We start from the raw sequence: 17,636 nt of genomic DNA on the forward strand, positions 1-17,636 counted from the left end.
ACCAATCCCAATGACAAGAGGTAAGGCATTGGATGTCTCAAGGCAATGTGGCGGGAGGCTGGAGCAGAATTTAAAAGTTTCCCTCCCTCCCTCTCTCCTTCTGAACAGCCATACACCAGACTAGAGTAACTAATTCCCCACCAGACAAACTGGTGAGACTGCAAGGCAGTCTTCTTTGGGCCAAGTAGAGTGAAACTTCTTTGGGCAAAGTGGAACGAAAGTGAGTGAAATGAAGGTGAGATTATACCCTGCTCTTTGGATGGCAGCTGAAAGGAGGCAGAGCTCAAGATAAGGTGTTTTTTTAGGGAGATACCAATGTTATAAAAGGAAGGTAAATAATGTAAAAGAAGACAGAGGTACAAGTCACAGGAAAAAGAAGGGCTATATGATGGAACAAAATACCTCCAGAAAGGGGTAGGTAGAAATGGGGTCAACATCACAGGTGGATGAGTTGGCCTTGAAGAGAAGATAACTCATCTCATCCCCTGATGATGCGGAAGAGAAGAGACAAGTGGGTGTGAGTAACAGGAAGTTTGCAGCTACAGAGCTAGAAAGCTGAGGCTTGCTATGCCCTTTATAAGACTAAAAGGTACTGCCCTTAAAAAATCTTAAATTTAGGTGTCATTGAGACTTAGGGTCATGTTCCTATGATAGCCTAATCTGGAAAGAGAACATTGTTCATGATTGACTCAGGTTTTCATTCTTTTATATATGGAATACACTATGACTGTCTCTGAAACTGTCCTTATCTATTGCAATTCACACTTAAAACAGAATAAAATGATAACTGAAAAAAAGATGGATGACACATTGACAAAGAGACTGATGATCAAGGAAAAGTTCTGCTCACTTAGGTCACAAAAGACTTTATGGCATGACAAGTCATTCAGCACTGGCAATATTAACCCCAATATAAAGGACAGAAGCCAAAAGCAGAGGGTAGCATGACAGTGCAGCCAACAGTTGCTCTAGATGGAGCAAAACATACTAATGCTTTCCCAGAACTAAATGAAGGTCAATCAGAAAGGACATTAGAGGAATGCAGACCCAGGACTAATTTTAGAGGAGACAGGGCTAAGTGTTCTGAAATGTCTCCATGATGGACCTAGAGATTGTCATGCTGAGTGAAGGAAGTCAGACAGAGAAAGAGAAATATCCTATGACATCCCTTATATTTAGAATCTAAAAAGAAATGATACAATGAACTTATTTACAAAACAAAAACAGACTCACAGACTTAGGGAACAAACTTATGGTTGCCAGTGGGGGAAGAATGGGGAAAAGAGGTAGTTGGGGAATTTGGGATGGAAATGTACACACTGCTATATTCCAAAAGGATAACCAACAAGGACCTACTGTATAGCACAGAGAACTCTGCTCAATGTTGCATGGCAGCCTGAATGGGAGGGGAGTTTGGAGGAGAATGGACATATGTATGTGCATGGCTAAGACCCTTTGCTGTCCTCCTGAAACTATTACAACATTGCTAACTAGCTGTTCAGTTCAGTCGCTCAATTGTGTCCGACTCTTTGCAACCCCATGGACTGGAGCACACCAGTCCTCTCTGTCCATCACCAAATCCCAGAGTTTACTCAAACTCATGTCCATTGAGTTGGTGATGCCATCCAACCATCTCATCCTCTGTCGTCCCCTTCTCCTCCCACCTTCAATCATTCCCAGCATCAGGGTCTTTTCAAATGAATCAGTTCTTTGCTTCAGGTGGCCAAAGTATTGGAGTTTCAGCTTCAGTATTCCAATATAAAATAAAAAGTTGAAAAGAAATGTCTCCATGCTTTGTCAGAACCCTTGTCCTTTGGTAACTAAAGCTGTGGATAAACAGTGGGTGCAGAGGTCCCAGGAGTGTTGAAAGCACTGCCATCATGCTGCCACTGGCATACAGGGGTGCACCTCATGTCTTCATTTGACTTTTCACTTAGTTGGTTAGTGACCTGAGTGTACAGAGAGCTAATGAGCAACTGTACCACACACTTGTACTCTGTCCTAAGCTGACGGAAGATACACACAGAACATTAAAGCTTTGCCTTCACTTGCCTCTTCTAGTCAATAATCCCTGCAACTCCTGCCTGTTATGTTCCCAAACTGGCTTTGGATATATGGAACGAATCTGCCAACATTGTCATCAGTTGGCTAACTGACATGAACGCAAATTTTATATTGCTTATCTTGAGTGCCTAGTGAGTTGGTGCGAGAGAAAAGTTGGGGCAAATAAACATACTAGAAATCCTCATTTATTCCAGATCAGATGTGCAAATAGTCAAAATGAATTTATATTATTTGCATAATACTTAAAAAAGAATATGGTCTTAATACCTTCTGTACATGCATCATATAGAATAAGGTTAATGGTGTGGCAAGGAGTTGTGAAAGACATCAATATATTGACAAGGACATACTGATAAAAATAGTTTAAAATTAACATTTCAATTGTATCATCCTAGCTGATAGAATCAAAGTAATTTATAGCTATCAGAAAACAATTATCTTCTTAGTTAATTTAAATATTTTATTGACTACCTGAAAAATTCTCACAGCTTTTCCTTATATATAGTGCAAAAATGAATTTTAATTTGATCCCTATCTAGATAATCAGTGATACTAAATCAGAGTAGCTCAAAAAAAAAAAAAAACTTTATAGATTTATATGATTTTCTCAAATATTTTAAAGAAAATGACAACAGGTCATTCTGTTTTAGAGTCAGAAATTGTATCTATCAATTTGTCCCTAAACCATCATTTGAAATTATCAGATGTAGAAATGGTCACTGAGGTTTTTACTTGCAGGCCAAGATGCCAGAGTCCAAGTCACATTGTCCTAAAAGCTGGACAGAAATTCTTCAATTCTTTAATTTTATTATTTTCAAGGCAAGGACTTTGGGCTTCCCTGGTGGCTCAGATGGTAAAAAGTCTGCCTGCATGCAGGAAACCCAGATTCAATTCCTGGGTCAGGAAGATCCCCGGGAGAAGGGAGTAGCAACCCACTCCAGTATTCTTGCCTGTAGAATTTCATGGGCAGAGAAGACTGGCAGGCTACAGTCGATGGGATTGCAAAGAGTCAGACATGACTGAGAAACTAACAATTGAATTTCCACTTGTTTCTTTTAGTACACAAATTACCTCTTGAAAAGTGTTGTCAGGGTTTATGGGAATGCAAGATTTCAGGTCTATTACTTAGACATTCTAGCCTGAATTCATGGTAACACATAATCCTTCAAAAATTTAAAAATCAAATTTGTAAAGAAACTCAAAAAACTTTGATGATAGTAAACTGTTATGTTATCCTGGAAATAGTAGAAAGAAATTATTCATTAACAAAAAAATTTTCATCAACTCTGCAGTTTATATACTTACTTCTGTACACATGTCCTTAAGTAGAATGTGCGTGCGTCCTAAGTTGCTTCAGTTGTGTCTGACTCTTTGTGACACCATGGACTCCTCTGTCCAGGAGATTCTCTGTCCATGGGATTCTCCAGGCAAGAATACTGGAGTGGGTTGCCATGCCCTCCTCCAGGGGATCTTCCACAACTAGTGATCAAACCTGCATCTCCAGGGGCTCCTGCACTGCAGGCAGATACTTTACTGGTTTCATGTATTTATTATTTACCGCTCCACTTTGACAATGAAGTGCTAAATTAAAATGCCACCCAGATGGCAAACACATCCTAATGACGTAAGGAGAGCTGCAGTGCAACTTCCCCACTCAAAGAAAGCAAGCAGCGCGGCCCTCTGGGAAAGCACGTCTCTCCTGTTCAACTGAGACCTTGAAAATGAGAGCACTACGGGGTTAGAGCCGGGAACCTGGCAACAAGGGCCCAGACAGATCCTCACTGCACAAAGCCTCTGCGTGTTCATTCCATGCTACCTTCTGTTCAGGGCACCTCCACGTATTGAGATTTACAAGGAGCTTAGGTACCAAACTGATGTAAAACATCTCAGGTCAAGGCAAGCTCTAAGGAGAGGTCTTCCTTCTCTTTTATTGTAAGTCACAAAATGTTATGTAGTTTTTAGGAGAAAGCAGAGATGGTTATTAGACATTTTATAGTTGTTTCTGTCCATTAAAAAAATTCCTCGAATTAAAGAACAAATGGATTCTTCTTTAAAAATAACTAATTTGCATTAATAAGGCATGGGATTAGAAAAACACACACAATTAGAAACCTAGTTTCAGTATCATCTTCAACCTTGGATTATCAATAAAAATGATCCTATTATACAAAAAGTTAGGGGTAAAATTCAACCAAAGAGGAAACTAGCTGATTTTGCAACAGTGTAAATCTCAAACAACAACAACAAAAAATTGCTTTCTAGAAATTTTAGGTTCTTCAAATGAATTACAAATGTGTTCTCATAAAACTCATATAAGTAATTTCCAAGAAGGAAAGAAGGCATTTAGAGAGGGCTCATCTGTTTTATTTCATCTAATATAAAGTTGTAAAATTCCTTTTTCTCTTCAAATCTGTGCTGCCAATGGAAAATTTGAAGAATTCCCAAGGATGAGAATTATGAGTCAAACACTGAACATCATTCTAAATTATAGAAACAACTACTGAAACAGGTTAGATTACTAGCTGTAATTAATACAATTGCTGTCTATAACTTCTGGCTTGTGTGATCCAAAGCCTCTTCACCATGCCTCCCCCAACCTCCACCCTAATAAAGGGCATGAAATTCTGGTTTAATTTTTCCAATCTTGTTATTTTAAATCACTGGTTCGTTTTTGCTCTATACTGTTAACTATTCAGGGGTTGGTTTGAATGACCTTTTGTAAGCCAGCTTGCTAGTTTACAGATATTCTCTCTACTGTAGAGTCTGATCACTGTGCCATAAACTCAATCATTTATTCAATAAAGTTTATATCGAGTAACAATGCACCAGGCACTTTTTTCAGCACTAGAGATACAGCAGTTTTGAAATACACAAGCCCTGCCCTTGACGGGGAGGGGCTGACATTCTGGGACAATAGCTGGATGAAATAACTCTCTTCCGTGTTAGATCATATGGGTTATAAAGAAAAATAAGGGAGAATCATTCGGGGTTGTAGAGAAGTGGCACATTTTAATTACATTCAACATTTGACACTTTAGAAGTGTCAGGGAAAATAAAGATTTAGTTTCTGGAGTCCTCTTAGCCTTCCACCAGAGACCTGTGCTGTCCAGTTCAGCAACCACTGGTCACTGTGATATGGATGAGTAGCTACTTCTCATGGAGGTGTGCTGGCAGAGGAAAAGACCCACCGGATTTCAAAAACATCATAGGAAAAAAAGAATGTAAAATATTGTAATAACTGTGTATACTGAATATATTTTTTGTGCGGTAATATTTGGATATATTGGGTTAATAACCTATAATCTTAAAAGTAATTTCACTGCTTTTTAAAATACCTCTTAAATACAACTACCAAAGAATTTTAAGTTACAAATACGGCTTTCATTGTATGTCTATGGGCAGCAATGTTCCATTTCATATGTCCATTTTAACCAGGTGCAAAATGGAGAGGAAGGAAGACGCAGGGAAAATATGAAGACAGCTTAATAGGTAGACAGTGGGTTCTAATCTTCCACTTACTGGCTATGTGACCAGAGACCAGCTCGTAGATAATTACCCTTCTGCTTCTGTTTTCTAAAAGGTAATAAAAATAATATTTAAAATAAAAGTAATATTTACTGTAAAGAGAGGTTGTAAAGGATAAATGGATCCATGTAAAGTGCTTAGAATAGTGCCCAGCATGTAACTGTTTCCTCTTATTAAATATTATTTTTGGAAAAAGTGATTGTACAAATAACCCTTGGCTTTTGTGATGCATGTAAGTGGTTTCTCAGAAAATGTCATGACTTTGGATCAGATAGCCCTGGAGGCAGGGAAGCCAGAGGAAGAGCATGGAGGGGGCTATGGTGACTGAGGAACAGGGGTGCAAATCTCAGGTCTGCTGAATTTTAATCGCAGCATGACCTCATGCAAGTTGCTGACTTTTTCTAAAGTCTCAGTTGCCTCATCTGTAAAATATTTATTTTGAAGAGCAGTTTAAGAAACTATTGAAGCAGTACAAATGAAAAACCCCTGGGGCAACAGGCAGGTCAATAGACGACAAAATGATGACAAACCCTGGATGAATTTTATTCTTTGCGTCGTACAAACTAACTAAGGATAATGATTATAATGCTCAAGAGAGTATTATTTCAAAGTTTTATCAAGCTTTTAAGCTCCTCCACATGCAACTGATACTCTCATTTTTACTCACTGTTAAAAGTACCTCCAAGAACATTTACTAAGCAACCCTGTTAACTTGCAACCCAATGCAACTAGAAGAATATAACTACATTTCTTAAAAACCTCTCTTCTGTTACTTCAGAACAGTCTTTCATGGAGGGTATCTTTCTCTTCCATTCACTTAAACTACTGAGACTATACCGATTTTTTTTCTCTTTTCTATGCAAGCATTTAATTTTTAAAAAGTCTTTTCCCAGAGTCTGCAGCCTAGACAGCTGAGAAATGGCAGGGATATTAAACACAAGTGAAGGGAAGACTGACTTTTATCTGGTGGAAGTGAGTGCGCAGGGGACAGCAAGTTTCACAAGTAGGGCAACTACCTCTGCTCCATTCTTACCAAGGCGAACTGTGACCCCGTCTCATTTCACGGGGGCCGAAGCGTAGCCACTGTAGGTTGGGGATCAAGACACCTGACTCTAGTCCCAGCTGGCTGACTTGTTTACTCTGTGGCAAACGGGAAAACCACTGACAACCCTGGACTTCTTGTCTGCAAACTACGTAAAAACTATTTTCAACAGAAATGTGGGGGATAAAATGCTCTCAAAGGTTTTGAAAAAGTTTGTTAAAGAGCATGGGACTGTGGCTCTGACAATGGGCTGTCATGAAAAGGGAGGAGAGTCTCATATTCTTTTCCGAATTCATTTTTTTCTAAAGTGCACTTCAGCGATCATTGTAGGTGTGTTCTTTCCCCTTTTCTTCACTCTGAGTGTTTTGTTCCTGACACTTTCTGAGGTCAAATACTGGAAGAGAATTGAAGGTAGGCAAAAACAAAAATGAAATAGTGTCCTGAATGGAAAACTTCAGTTAAAAACAACCCAAGTAAACTTGTCTATAAGTCTGCGTGCAAAATTTGACTAAGATGAGAAAACTAGCATTAGAAAGGTCCATCACTTGTCTCAAGCACCTCTGTTTTCAGGTGGAACTAACTAATGGCCCTTCTGTCTCTCTCCAAGTAGTGAGTATCTACTTTGTGTCATGGGCTGGGTGTAGGAGACAAAACAGTGAACAATTGCAGTAGAGACCTTGCCTGCAAGAATCTGAAGCAGAGATGGATGGGATGAACTCACAATGGCCCCTGTAATTAAATTAATTACAATGGCAAAAAGTGGTATGCACACACACAAAAGTAACAAAACCTTTAAAAAACCTTAGAGACCTGGAGAAGAACTCTTTCCCAGCAAATTCTTGAGGATGGAGTTTTATAACCTCTGCTATGATGAACAACTTGCAAAGGTAAGAGCAGCTTACTTTTTATTTAACAGCATTATATGTTTTTAATCTCAGGTTATCTTCCGGGAATGACGAAAGGAAGATGGTCCTTTTTTCTAGTTGTAAGAGTCCTTCAAATATTGGCGACAGCTCCAAATAAGATTAGTGTACATGCTTAAAACCTGATGCATAACATTAATACAGCCTAACATGTATTGCTTTGAACTCATATCAAAAAATAGTACTGAACTTCTGCAGAGATAAATGGCCTGTATTTTCCCTACAAAGCATTAGCAATAGCTCCAACAAAAGTCAAAATCTTTTCCGTATCTTATTCAAAGTGATCAAACAAGACCCCTGAAAGGGAAAGAGCTATTCGTCCATATCAAAACATAACACCCCCACGTTAGAAATAACGGCACACGCATGCACAAACATTTATTACCTGTTTCCTTTTCTGCTGGGCCTAAAACATAAGAGAAGAAAATTAAGGAGAAAAGCAAAGTCTGTCCATGTCACTCACTTGCATAACGTAAAAGCAAAGAAATCAGCCCACTTCCAATTTCTAACTTAAAGTTGAGTTTGTTCTTGGTCTGACCCTAAGTATGAAGCAAAACTCTATTTTTGAAGATACAAAAAAAAAAAAAGAGGGGAAAGGGAGAAAATGAAAAGCATAAAAGTTTTCCTTATCTAATAAGCATGCATTTTTTTTTTGGAAAAGAGACTGCTCAGCAGTCCTACCTGACAAGATTTCTAAGATCCCCTTTCTAGAATGTTCTGAGAGGGATGACTCTAGAAAGGAACAGGTGGGAGAATTCCCTGCTCCCACCCCACTGGACCCTATTTTAGGCTGTTCTGTAACACAGACTTGTTTTTGTGTGTGATTCAGAATAACCATTTCTTTCTGATCACATTGTTGATGTGTTTATTTAGCTGATTAATGAAAGAAGCCCACGGTTCTGCATAAATAAAAGAAAGTTTTTCATTTGTCCATATTAAAACGGACTCTACAACTAGAAAATAAATACAGAAATAAAATTAAAAATACATGGCATATTTTTTCAATATTGTTGGATAAGGTAATGGTCAAAAATATTAACTAAAATAGTTAAGACCAATGTTGGATAAGATAATGGTCAAAAATATTAACTAAAATAGTAAAAACCAAAAGGATTCTCAAAGTTTTTTTGTACAAGGTTCATAATATTTGGATAAAACAATATTGTGTTTGCTTAGGTTATCCACAAGTTTTTTCTCTTTGCCAAACTTGAAAGTTTTAGTATCTCTATTTATATATATTTTCTTTCAATCCATGTTCACAAAGCCCAAAATATTCCCAAAACATGAAAATTGTTTGGATGAGTATTGAAAATGTGAAAACCAATCTGTTTCTACTTTCCCCAAATGATCTAATATTCATCGCTTTTGCTTTAACACAACATGATATCATAATTAATGATGTTAAACTGGTAACTAAGGAGGTCTCATGTTGTTACTCTCGTGATATAATATTGGTTGCTATAGTGATGGGATGGCTTTTTTGTTAATCACTCAGGAGGCTGGTTATCACGTGCTCGTTAGAAAGCCTGATCAGGTTTGGAGAGAAAAAAGGATATAACACAGCCAATTATAATCATCTATTTCACCGTCCCAATTTTGATGAATCTATCATAATATCAACTAATAAACTTATAATTCATTAAGTACACTTTTATATTAGAAGTCATTAAAATTTTTTCTAATGGACAATTATTTTTTATTTTTAGAGATAACTATTTAACACCATAAACTTTTTCTTCCCTAAGTTAAAGCTACATGTATTACACAAGCTAGTTTTATGATAATTAGAGAATCTGAGGTCATTTCTATTGCTTTTAATTATATCAGTCAAACGACGGTTAGATAAGAGCTGATTGTGTGACTTCTCCACAAATTTCAATCTATGTATTTCTAAGCATCTTAAACCTTAATGAAGAAAATGAATAATTATCCTTAATGAATAAAACCTGAAGAAAGAGAAAAAATGCACAATCCTCTCAAGAGATCTAATCTTTCAAATGCATCAGTATATTGTAAGCAATTAAAAGTTGCAAGAACATTCTATCAGTTTGTTTCAGCCCTCACCATAATCAACAAGTCTCCTCTTTTCTCTGAGATGCTGCAGAAGCGAAAATGAAATTATGTAACACTACACTGTTACAGACCAAGAATGAATACACTGCCCATCCTTTAAATGTTAGACATACTCACTGTAATGTCAAAAAATACAACCCATGAAAACACGTTTTGGTTTCTTCAAAACTCAAAATAAGAACAAAGGACAACTTAAGCACGAATCCCGGGTCTTTCATTCAAGCAGAGTCCCAGGAGGCATATTAAAGCAATGAATAGGAAAAAGCTCTTCAGTTCACCAGCTGAGATTTTAATGAGACATTTCCCTTTGCCATGGCACAGGTTTGTTCAGGGAAGGAAAGGACTTCTCACAGAAAATGCAGTTAATAGGCATTGTTGGCTCTCACGGCCACTTCAGCAATTGCTCACTGCACTGACCTTCTATTTTGGCGTATTCTGTGAGTCTCGTGTAATTGATCAAGGCAGCTTTCTCAAGACATTTTCTGACCACTTTTTTCACCTCTTCTGCTGGTATGGGAGTGGCAATATCTTTCATTAAAACCTAGAGAGAAAAAGAGAAAGACAGAGACTGTATAGAATATGAAAAGCAAGTACACAAATTGTCCTAAACGTTATTAGTAGGAAGGGGTCCTAGGTAACCTCAGGGGAGGCAATGAGTAGGCACTTCACAACTGCGCAGTAACCTCTGAGTCTTGGCTCCTCCTGTCTAAGCCTCATGTAAGGACATCAAAAACTCCCATAGGCCAAGCAACCATTCAGTGTGACTGTCACTCTTCCTCCAGGGAAACACAAAGCCACTAGAGCAGCTGTTTCAGATGAGGGTTACGGTCCTTGGGACGAAACTTTTGTCCTTGTGCAAAGTTTACCTTGTACATCCTTGATTTAAAATCCTTAAATATTTGGAGCAATATACATGAAAACACAAATTCCATTAAAATAAGCATTATTTACAGACTCTACAAAAATCAAGATCTCTACTCTTACTAATTTTACTTTACTTTGATCTGCTGGAGGCTGGGGGAGGGGAAGGGGGGACTTCTTTGTCTTAGTGAAATGAAAGGACTATTAAATGTCAAAACAAAAGGAAGCTTTCTGAAATTAAAAAAAAAAAACAACAATAAAAAACTGATTACTTTCCTAAATTATTATTATGGGTTCCTAAATTATACTTTTAGATTTTCCATTTACAAGTACTACTGTTGGCAAATGGAAAATGCAATTATATACAGAATTCAAAATATAACTCAGTTAAGTACTTTTATAATGACTCCTTGACAGTTTTCCTTAAAACTTTCCTAGTGATAAAAAAACTGCTTACAGTAAGTTTTAATTATACAATTAGTCAAACTCTATCTTCCCTATAAGTAATGTGATTTTTCTTGCTTTGCTTCCATTCAAATTCTACAAGATACAGGTATAGCAAAATCTTAACACAAAGAAGACAATACTTTTGTAAATGTTCTTATTACTCTATCAGTTTTTCACTTTGAAAAAAATATTAAAAGAACATGAAGACATCCATTTCATGCTTCATTATATCATTCTATTTTGACCAGCCTCGGCACTAAGGATTTTCTAATCTCAAATTCATTCAATTATTCTAGCACTGGTGACCCTTGACAACACGTTTTCATCTTGTCAGGCAAGGTTTCCTTCTTAAAACAGCAAATTTTATCACTTAAAACTTCCCTTTCCTATCAAATTAAAATTTCTTCATATTCTCATATTAAAAATCTTTAACACACTGACATATATTCGGCACTTTAACTAGAACTGCACATTAGACTCTTTATTACCACACAGAAAAAAATCCTTCTGCCTACAGTTAAAGCATTAACAGGCACTATTCTTTTTAATGTGATTACTACTAAAATTTAAGATGAGACTTTACTATTAGACTTTCCCCATGGTGCCAAGCTTTCAAATAACAGTAACAGCTTTAAAATGTTAAAATCAGGCAGTATTTCATAGTATCTAGAAGCTGGACACTGTCTGAGGTGTGTGTGGGGAAACTGAATCTCCTTTCCTGGAGAAGTACAGATAAAGGACTGGCAAGTGCAAAAGGGAGGTATAGCATATGTTTCATGCTTCCTCCCCATGTTTATTCAAGGCATTGTAAGTATCAACAATTCACACACATATTTTATTTTTCTAAGATGTCAGTAAGTACAGACATGAAAATGAAGAAATAGCCCTTACCATTTCCTCAATTCAGTAAGAGACATGATTAGTTACTATAATTGAAATAAAGGTCACTGTTCATTCTGCCACCTGTCAGTGTAGGGCATGAGGGCATCTCTGCTATTACTAACTCTTCCCTGCTGGGGGAAGGACAGTAGCTCTGCCATGGAAACCAGCACATAGCCAGGCTGCGCTGGGTACCCAGGATGGGATGCCGTTCTAAAAACCAAAGCTGCCTTTAAAGACTTTTGTCTCATCAACAATACCTTAATGCATAGGATGAAATGAAAACTATGAAAAGTCTGAGTTACATGCAACTTTTAATATTATAAACATTCTAGTAAAATAATTATGACAATAATATTCACAGTGATCAAGGATAAGACAGAGATAGATAGATAGAAACACTGATCTGTATTCCAAAGATCTCACTTCAGTCATCAGTTCTAGCTCTCCTCTCCTAAACCCTTAAATCACTGAACACTGTCTCCCCTTTTTGCTTTTTCAGAGAGGTGCGAATAAATAATGCATTACCTGGAATTCCTTGAGCAGAAAAATCAGTAAGAACAAGTGCTCTGAAGTCAACAAATCAAGACTAGAATAATCAAATCATGAGACAGAGATGATCGCTAGATATACTTTTTAATATGGATAAGGAATAAAACTTGTCCACATTACTCAACTGCTAGTTTCCAACTAGCATGTGAATAGTTTTATAGATAGATGAAATGATATTTCCCTTTCTCACCTAATCTACCACAAAAAAAAAAAAGCAGTGGAGAATATACTTCCATTAATAAATGATTTTTAACATGGACAAAAAGCCTTATTTGCTGTTTACTTTTCATATATAATTTCATGACTTCTATGATCATCAATTTCTGTCATTTGTGAATTCACTCAAAGTAACACATAAACTGAATTGAAATAAATTTTGAGACAAATTGAGAATGAAAGAAATGATATGTGTGTGAATATTAAATGCTGAGAACTCTTACAGATATGAGGAATATGACAGGTAGGAGTACAAATAAGGGGGGATAATATAAGACAACTGTGAAGTCTGAGAAACAGATGATTATATTAAGCTGAAATAAAAAATGACTATATTTCCTGAGGGGGGGGGCAAGAGGTGGGAAAAATGGATATTACCAAAAGGATGCTATAAACTCAGGATGGCAGTGGTGTAGGCTTCAGAAAGGTTTTGGAGAAGAAAAGGAGGATATAGAAGAATTTGAATGTAGTAAGAAAAAGTGATAAACTGATAAAACGCAACAAACCTAGAAGATATCACACTCCTAAGGAATGGGGCCCGTGGCCTAGTTCAGTAACTATACAGCCATTGAGAAGGCAAATAGTACTTACAGAGTCATGTTCAAACATACCCTTTCAAGTAATGAAAGTGTAGCTTTCAGCGCACCCTCAGGTCGTCCAAAGGGAAAACAGTATCTTTTAAAAAAGGAGGAACAAAAGAGTCAAACATGTAATATCCAAAAATGCTTAATAATTCCCTTTTCGATTACTTGGCATTATTGGACAACAGTAAAACACAGTTAAAAGGGCACTGACCCATGCAGGAAATTTTTAACTGCTGAAATTTATATAGTCCCATGATTTAAATGTCTTAAAACGGTAAAGGTATAAACTGTGATGAAAAAGATTCTCAAGTTTCGGTGATACAGGTACATTGAAAAATATGGTAATCAAAGCGGAATCCCTAAGGTCCTATAAAGGAAACTTAAAATGCATTTCCTTCTAATTTCTTGTTTAAGTTCTGTTATTCAAACTCTGTGATAAAATAAAATGATTTCCCCCACTTCCTCGTGTATTTATGTGTGATTTTAAGATGGAAACCCACACCACATATCTAACTTCTGTGGGAAGCAAGGTCCCAGCTCCCCAGCTTTCCTCGTATTTACCAGTCTTCGCTGGTGTCACTGCATCGTCCCCCCACCCCACCCCTCCCGCCTTCTGCAGCTCTTTTGCCAGAAGTCATTTATCCAAAGTATTTCTAGTCCCATGTAATCCTCATACACATGGATAACTGGAGGGCAGGCCACGTGGATATTCTGAAATGAGGGTCGGAGCTGGGAGGGTGCATGGGCTCCTCATAAGTCAGCTGCCACATGGTAGGGCCAGGTTTACTGCTTTTTACAAGGGGTCCCTCTTAGGGTCACTTTCCACTTAGAGAGCACAGAATGTCAGCCATTTCATCCTGCAGGAGCGCCTCCTTCCTTGATCTCTTCCACTCATCCACCCACCCCCGAGCCCCTCCCCACTGCCCCGCCTCAAGATCAAGTGCTTGAGGCAGCTGGGCTATTGTGGCACCATTTTGCTCTGACTTAGACACCTTCAAACTAATAACTTGGAAAGTTTACCCATTTCCATGTCTTTTGCCATTCATTACCCAAGGGCTCAGTAGACATATTTTCTAAGGCATAATTATCATGGGAATGATTTTTCACACTGTAATTTGAAGAGGTTTCCCTCCAAAGCACACATAGTTTAAACTCAAGTTCTTTTACTGGACCCAAATTTTACACGGAAAGACTGATTCCTCACAAAGCAGTAGTTGAATTTATATTCAGATTAGGTTTTAGTTTTGTGAAACTTTCATTGGTGTCAGATAAGTGCAAATGAGTGTCATATAAATCTAGCCACTCACATTTCTCTTTAGAATACTGTGCATCATTTCATTTACTGTTAAAATTTTCCTTCATTTAATCCTGCCTCTCTGCATCCTCTTAACCCTTTGCCCCACCCATACATAAAAAATATCACCAATTTATTTTGACAGAGTTCCCTGCCCCCCACTCCCACCCCACTGGTGCTTTTCTTTTGAGTATTAGCAAACTAGGAAAGTAGCTTTAGTCATTTTGTATACCATAAACCTTAATCCATGTTTAAATAAAACACAAATTGGGTTCTTGTAGTCCCCTCCTCCTGCTTAAAATCTTTTCAGTATATTTGCATAATCCACCCATTGTCTTTCCTATTGTTTATTTCCATTAACCTGTGGGTGACACATTTTATGAATGGAATGTTACTGATCCGAAGATTACATTTAGCATTTCAGGGCTCTGAGGTCCCACTGGGTATGTTCTGAATTAGCATTAGCTGCCCATGATGTGTAAATAATTTAACACATTTACAGAGTACAAGTAATCCTGAATCAATAAAATACAGAAAATAACTATACAGAAGCTTAATTAATCCTCACAAAACAAGTTTGAAAAGAAGGGAATCATTTTGTTCTGCTTTTCAGGATAAATATTTTGGGTTTTTACCACTTTGATAGCTCTCTAATAGCTAAGCAAAGTGAAAAACACTCAATTATCAAATAAAATTCAACCAAGTTTAATACTTAATCTGAATAAATTAAAGTCACCCTGATTTTCACTTTAGTCAATTAATTACACAGATAAATGAGCCTGCATAGATCTGCCCAATGATTAAACTATTTCTTTTCTTTGAATTTTAAATTAAAAATTTAAATACAGTATCTATTTTTATAAAAGTTACATATGCACATAGCCTAAAAGGAAACTTCTTCTAAGGGGATTTTTATGAAAAACCTGTCTGTTTTTGTCAGTTCCATCCCACTTTTCAAGTAATTTCTCTAGGAAAACATGTTCTAAACTTTTAGCTGATTCTTTTGGTATTTAAATGTCATATCCTGACCTACATGAAAACATTTCAAATTTTTAATTTTCCAGTTTTAGATAGTATCCTACTAACTTTCCACAATGAGAGAGAAGTACTTAACTTAAAAAAATAGATTTTAGAGGTATAAGTGATATAGAATGAACTACACATATTTATAAAGTATTCAATTTGATAAATTTTGACAATATGTATGCATGGCATACATGTGTGAACCCATCATGACAACAAATGCAATATTCATATTCATGACCCCCAACGTTTCCTTCCAACACCTGGGGCCCAGGCAACTGCTCATTTACTGTCATTTAGTTTATATTTTCTGTAATTCCACGTTAAGAAAAATCATACAGTATGAACTTTTTTAGGTCTGATTTCTCTCAGCTGTTTTGATATCCTTTCATGCTATTGCAATGCATCAACATTTCATTCCTTTTCATTTCTCAGAAGTAATCTAATACTTCTTTTAATCCATTCTTTGTTGATGGTCACCTGACTTGTTTCCATATTTGGCTATTATGAAAATGCTGGTATAAATATTCATATCAAAGTCTTTCTGTGGGTATATGCCATCACTTCTCTTGGGGAAGTACCTAAAAGTGGAATAGCTGGGTCATACCTTAGGTGTTTCATTTTTTAAAAATCACAAACTATCTTACAAAGTGAGTTGTATCATTTTATACTTATGTCAATCAGTGTGGCTTTAGGTTATAGCTCCCTAAAGAGTAATGATGTTGAGCATATTTTTATGCCTTTTCACCATCATACATCTTCAATGAAGTATCTGTCAAAACAACCTTCTATTGGGTTGTTGTATTTCTTATTGTTTTAAGAGTTATTTATGGGGAGTTCCCTGGTGACCAAGGAGTCTAGGCCTTTACTGCTGTGGCCTAGGTTCAATCCCTGGTCAGAGAACTGAAATTCTGCAAGTCATGTGGTGCAGCTTAAAAAAAAAAAAGTGTTATATATTATTGATAGAAGTCTTTTGAGGAATATGTATTGTATAAATATTTTCTCCCATTCTGAGATTCCCTTACAGCATCTTTGGAAGATCAAAAGTTCTTAATGTTGATAAAATTCAAGGTAACATCTTTCCATTTATGAATCATTATTTCGGTGTTTCATTTAAGCATCTGTGCTTGGTCCAGTGACACAGATTTTGTTATCTATGTCTATCCATCTTGAATTAAATTTTGGACCAAGTGTGAGCTATAGATCCAGGTTATTATTTTACATTGGGATATCCAATAGTCAGTTTCATGTGTTGAATAAAGTATACTTTGCAAATTATTTATACATTTGTTGAAAATCAACTGACCATATGTATGTGAGTCTATTACTGGACTCTACACCACATTAATTATTGATTTTTGAGTACACAGTCTTGCCTTGCTTTTGAACAAAGGTGGAAAACATTCTCCTTTTCTACCATTAAGTATGATGTTAGTTGTAGGTTTCCCATGATGCCTTTAACAGCTTAAACATATGGCATGCGGTAACAGTAATTATTTTAATACTGTTGTTCACTAATTCTATCTTCAGTGTCATTTTCACTTTTGCTTGTATTTATTCTCTTAATTGGTTGTATTTTACTATTTCTTTGTATGCTGAGAATGTTAGACTGGATGTTAGATGCTGTTGCTTTACCATATTGGTGGCTGAAAACTTTTGTATTCCTTTAAATATTCTTGAATTTTGTTCTGGAAGGCAGTTAAATTACTTGGAAATAGTTTTATTATATGAATCTTGGTTTTAAACCTCCTTAGGAAAGACCATGACAGTGTTTATTCCAGGGCTAATTTTTTTTCCACTACTGAGGCAAAATCGTCTGTATTCTACCTGATGCTCATGATTTAGGCTTCTATTTTAGATACTAAAAACTGAAACTAGCCCTAGCTCTGTGTAAAGAAATCCCTTATAATCCTTTCCATAATTCTTTGTCCAACTTCGAACAGTTTCTTCACAGTGATGCACAGATCACTACTTAGCTGAAGACTCCAGGGGGGCCCTCAGCAAATAGTTGCAAGTCTGTCTACTCTCTTCCTTTAGAGCTTTGAGTTGAAAACTCTGGCTGCCTTACACTTCCTGGACTCTCAGCTCTGTCTTCTCAAGTCAGGGTGTCACTGGGATCTGCCCAGATTCCTCCTTCCTGGATCATAATCTAG

The 17,636-nt window shown here is 36.7% G+C and overlaps 1 protein-coding gene across 11 annotated transcripts in view; it reads right to left on the reverse strand.

Moving 5' to 3' along the window:
- The window catches only part of CADPS2 (calcium dependent secretion activator 2), a 591,026-nt gene that overhangs the window by 121,700 nt on the left and 451,690 nt on the right, over positions 1-17,636 (reverse strand). For 7 of the 11 annotated variants that reach the window (XM_061414557.1, XM_061414550.1, XM_061414556.1 and 4 more), the window contains exons 15-17: positions 13,194-13,257; positions 10,045-10,168; positions 7,940-7,960 (exon numbers count right to left, since the gene is read on the reverse strand). In XM_061414557.1, coding sequence (XP_061270541.1) covers positions 7,940-7,960; positions 10,045-10,168; positions 13,194-13,257 — 209 coding nt within the window. The remainder of the gene's footprint in view (positions 1-7,939; positions 7,961-10,044; positions 10,169-13,193; positions 13,258-17,636) is intronic. The other 4 variants (XM_061414559.1, XM_061414552.1, XM_061414555.1 and 1 more) reach the window with 1 other exon arrangement.

The sequence above is a fragment of the Bos javanicus genome, chromosome 4 (genome assembly GCF_032452875.1).
Source record: "Bos javanicus breed banteng chromosome 4, ARS-OSU_banteng_1.0, whole genome shotgun sequence".
NCBI lineage: Eukaryota > Metazoa > Chordata > Mammalia > Artiodactyla > Bovidae > Bos > Bos javanicus.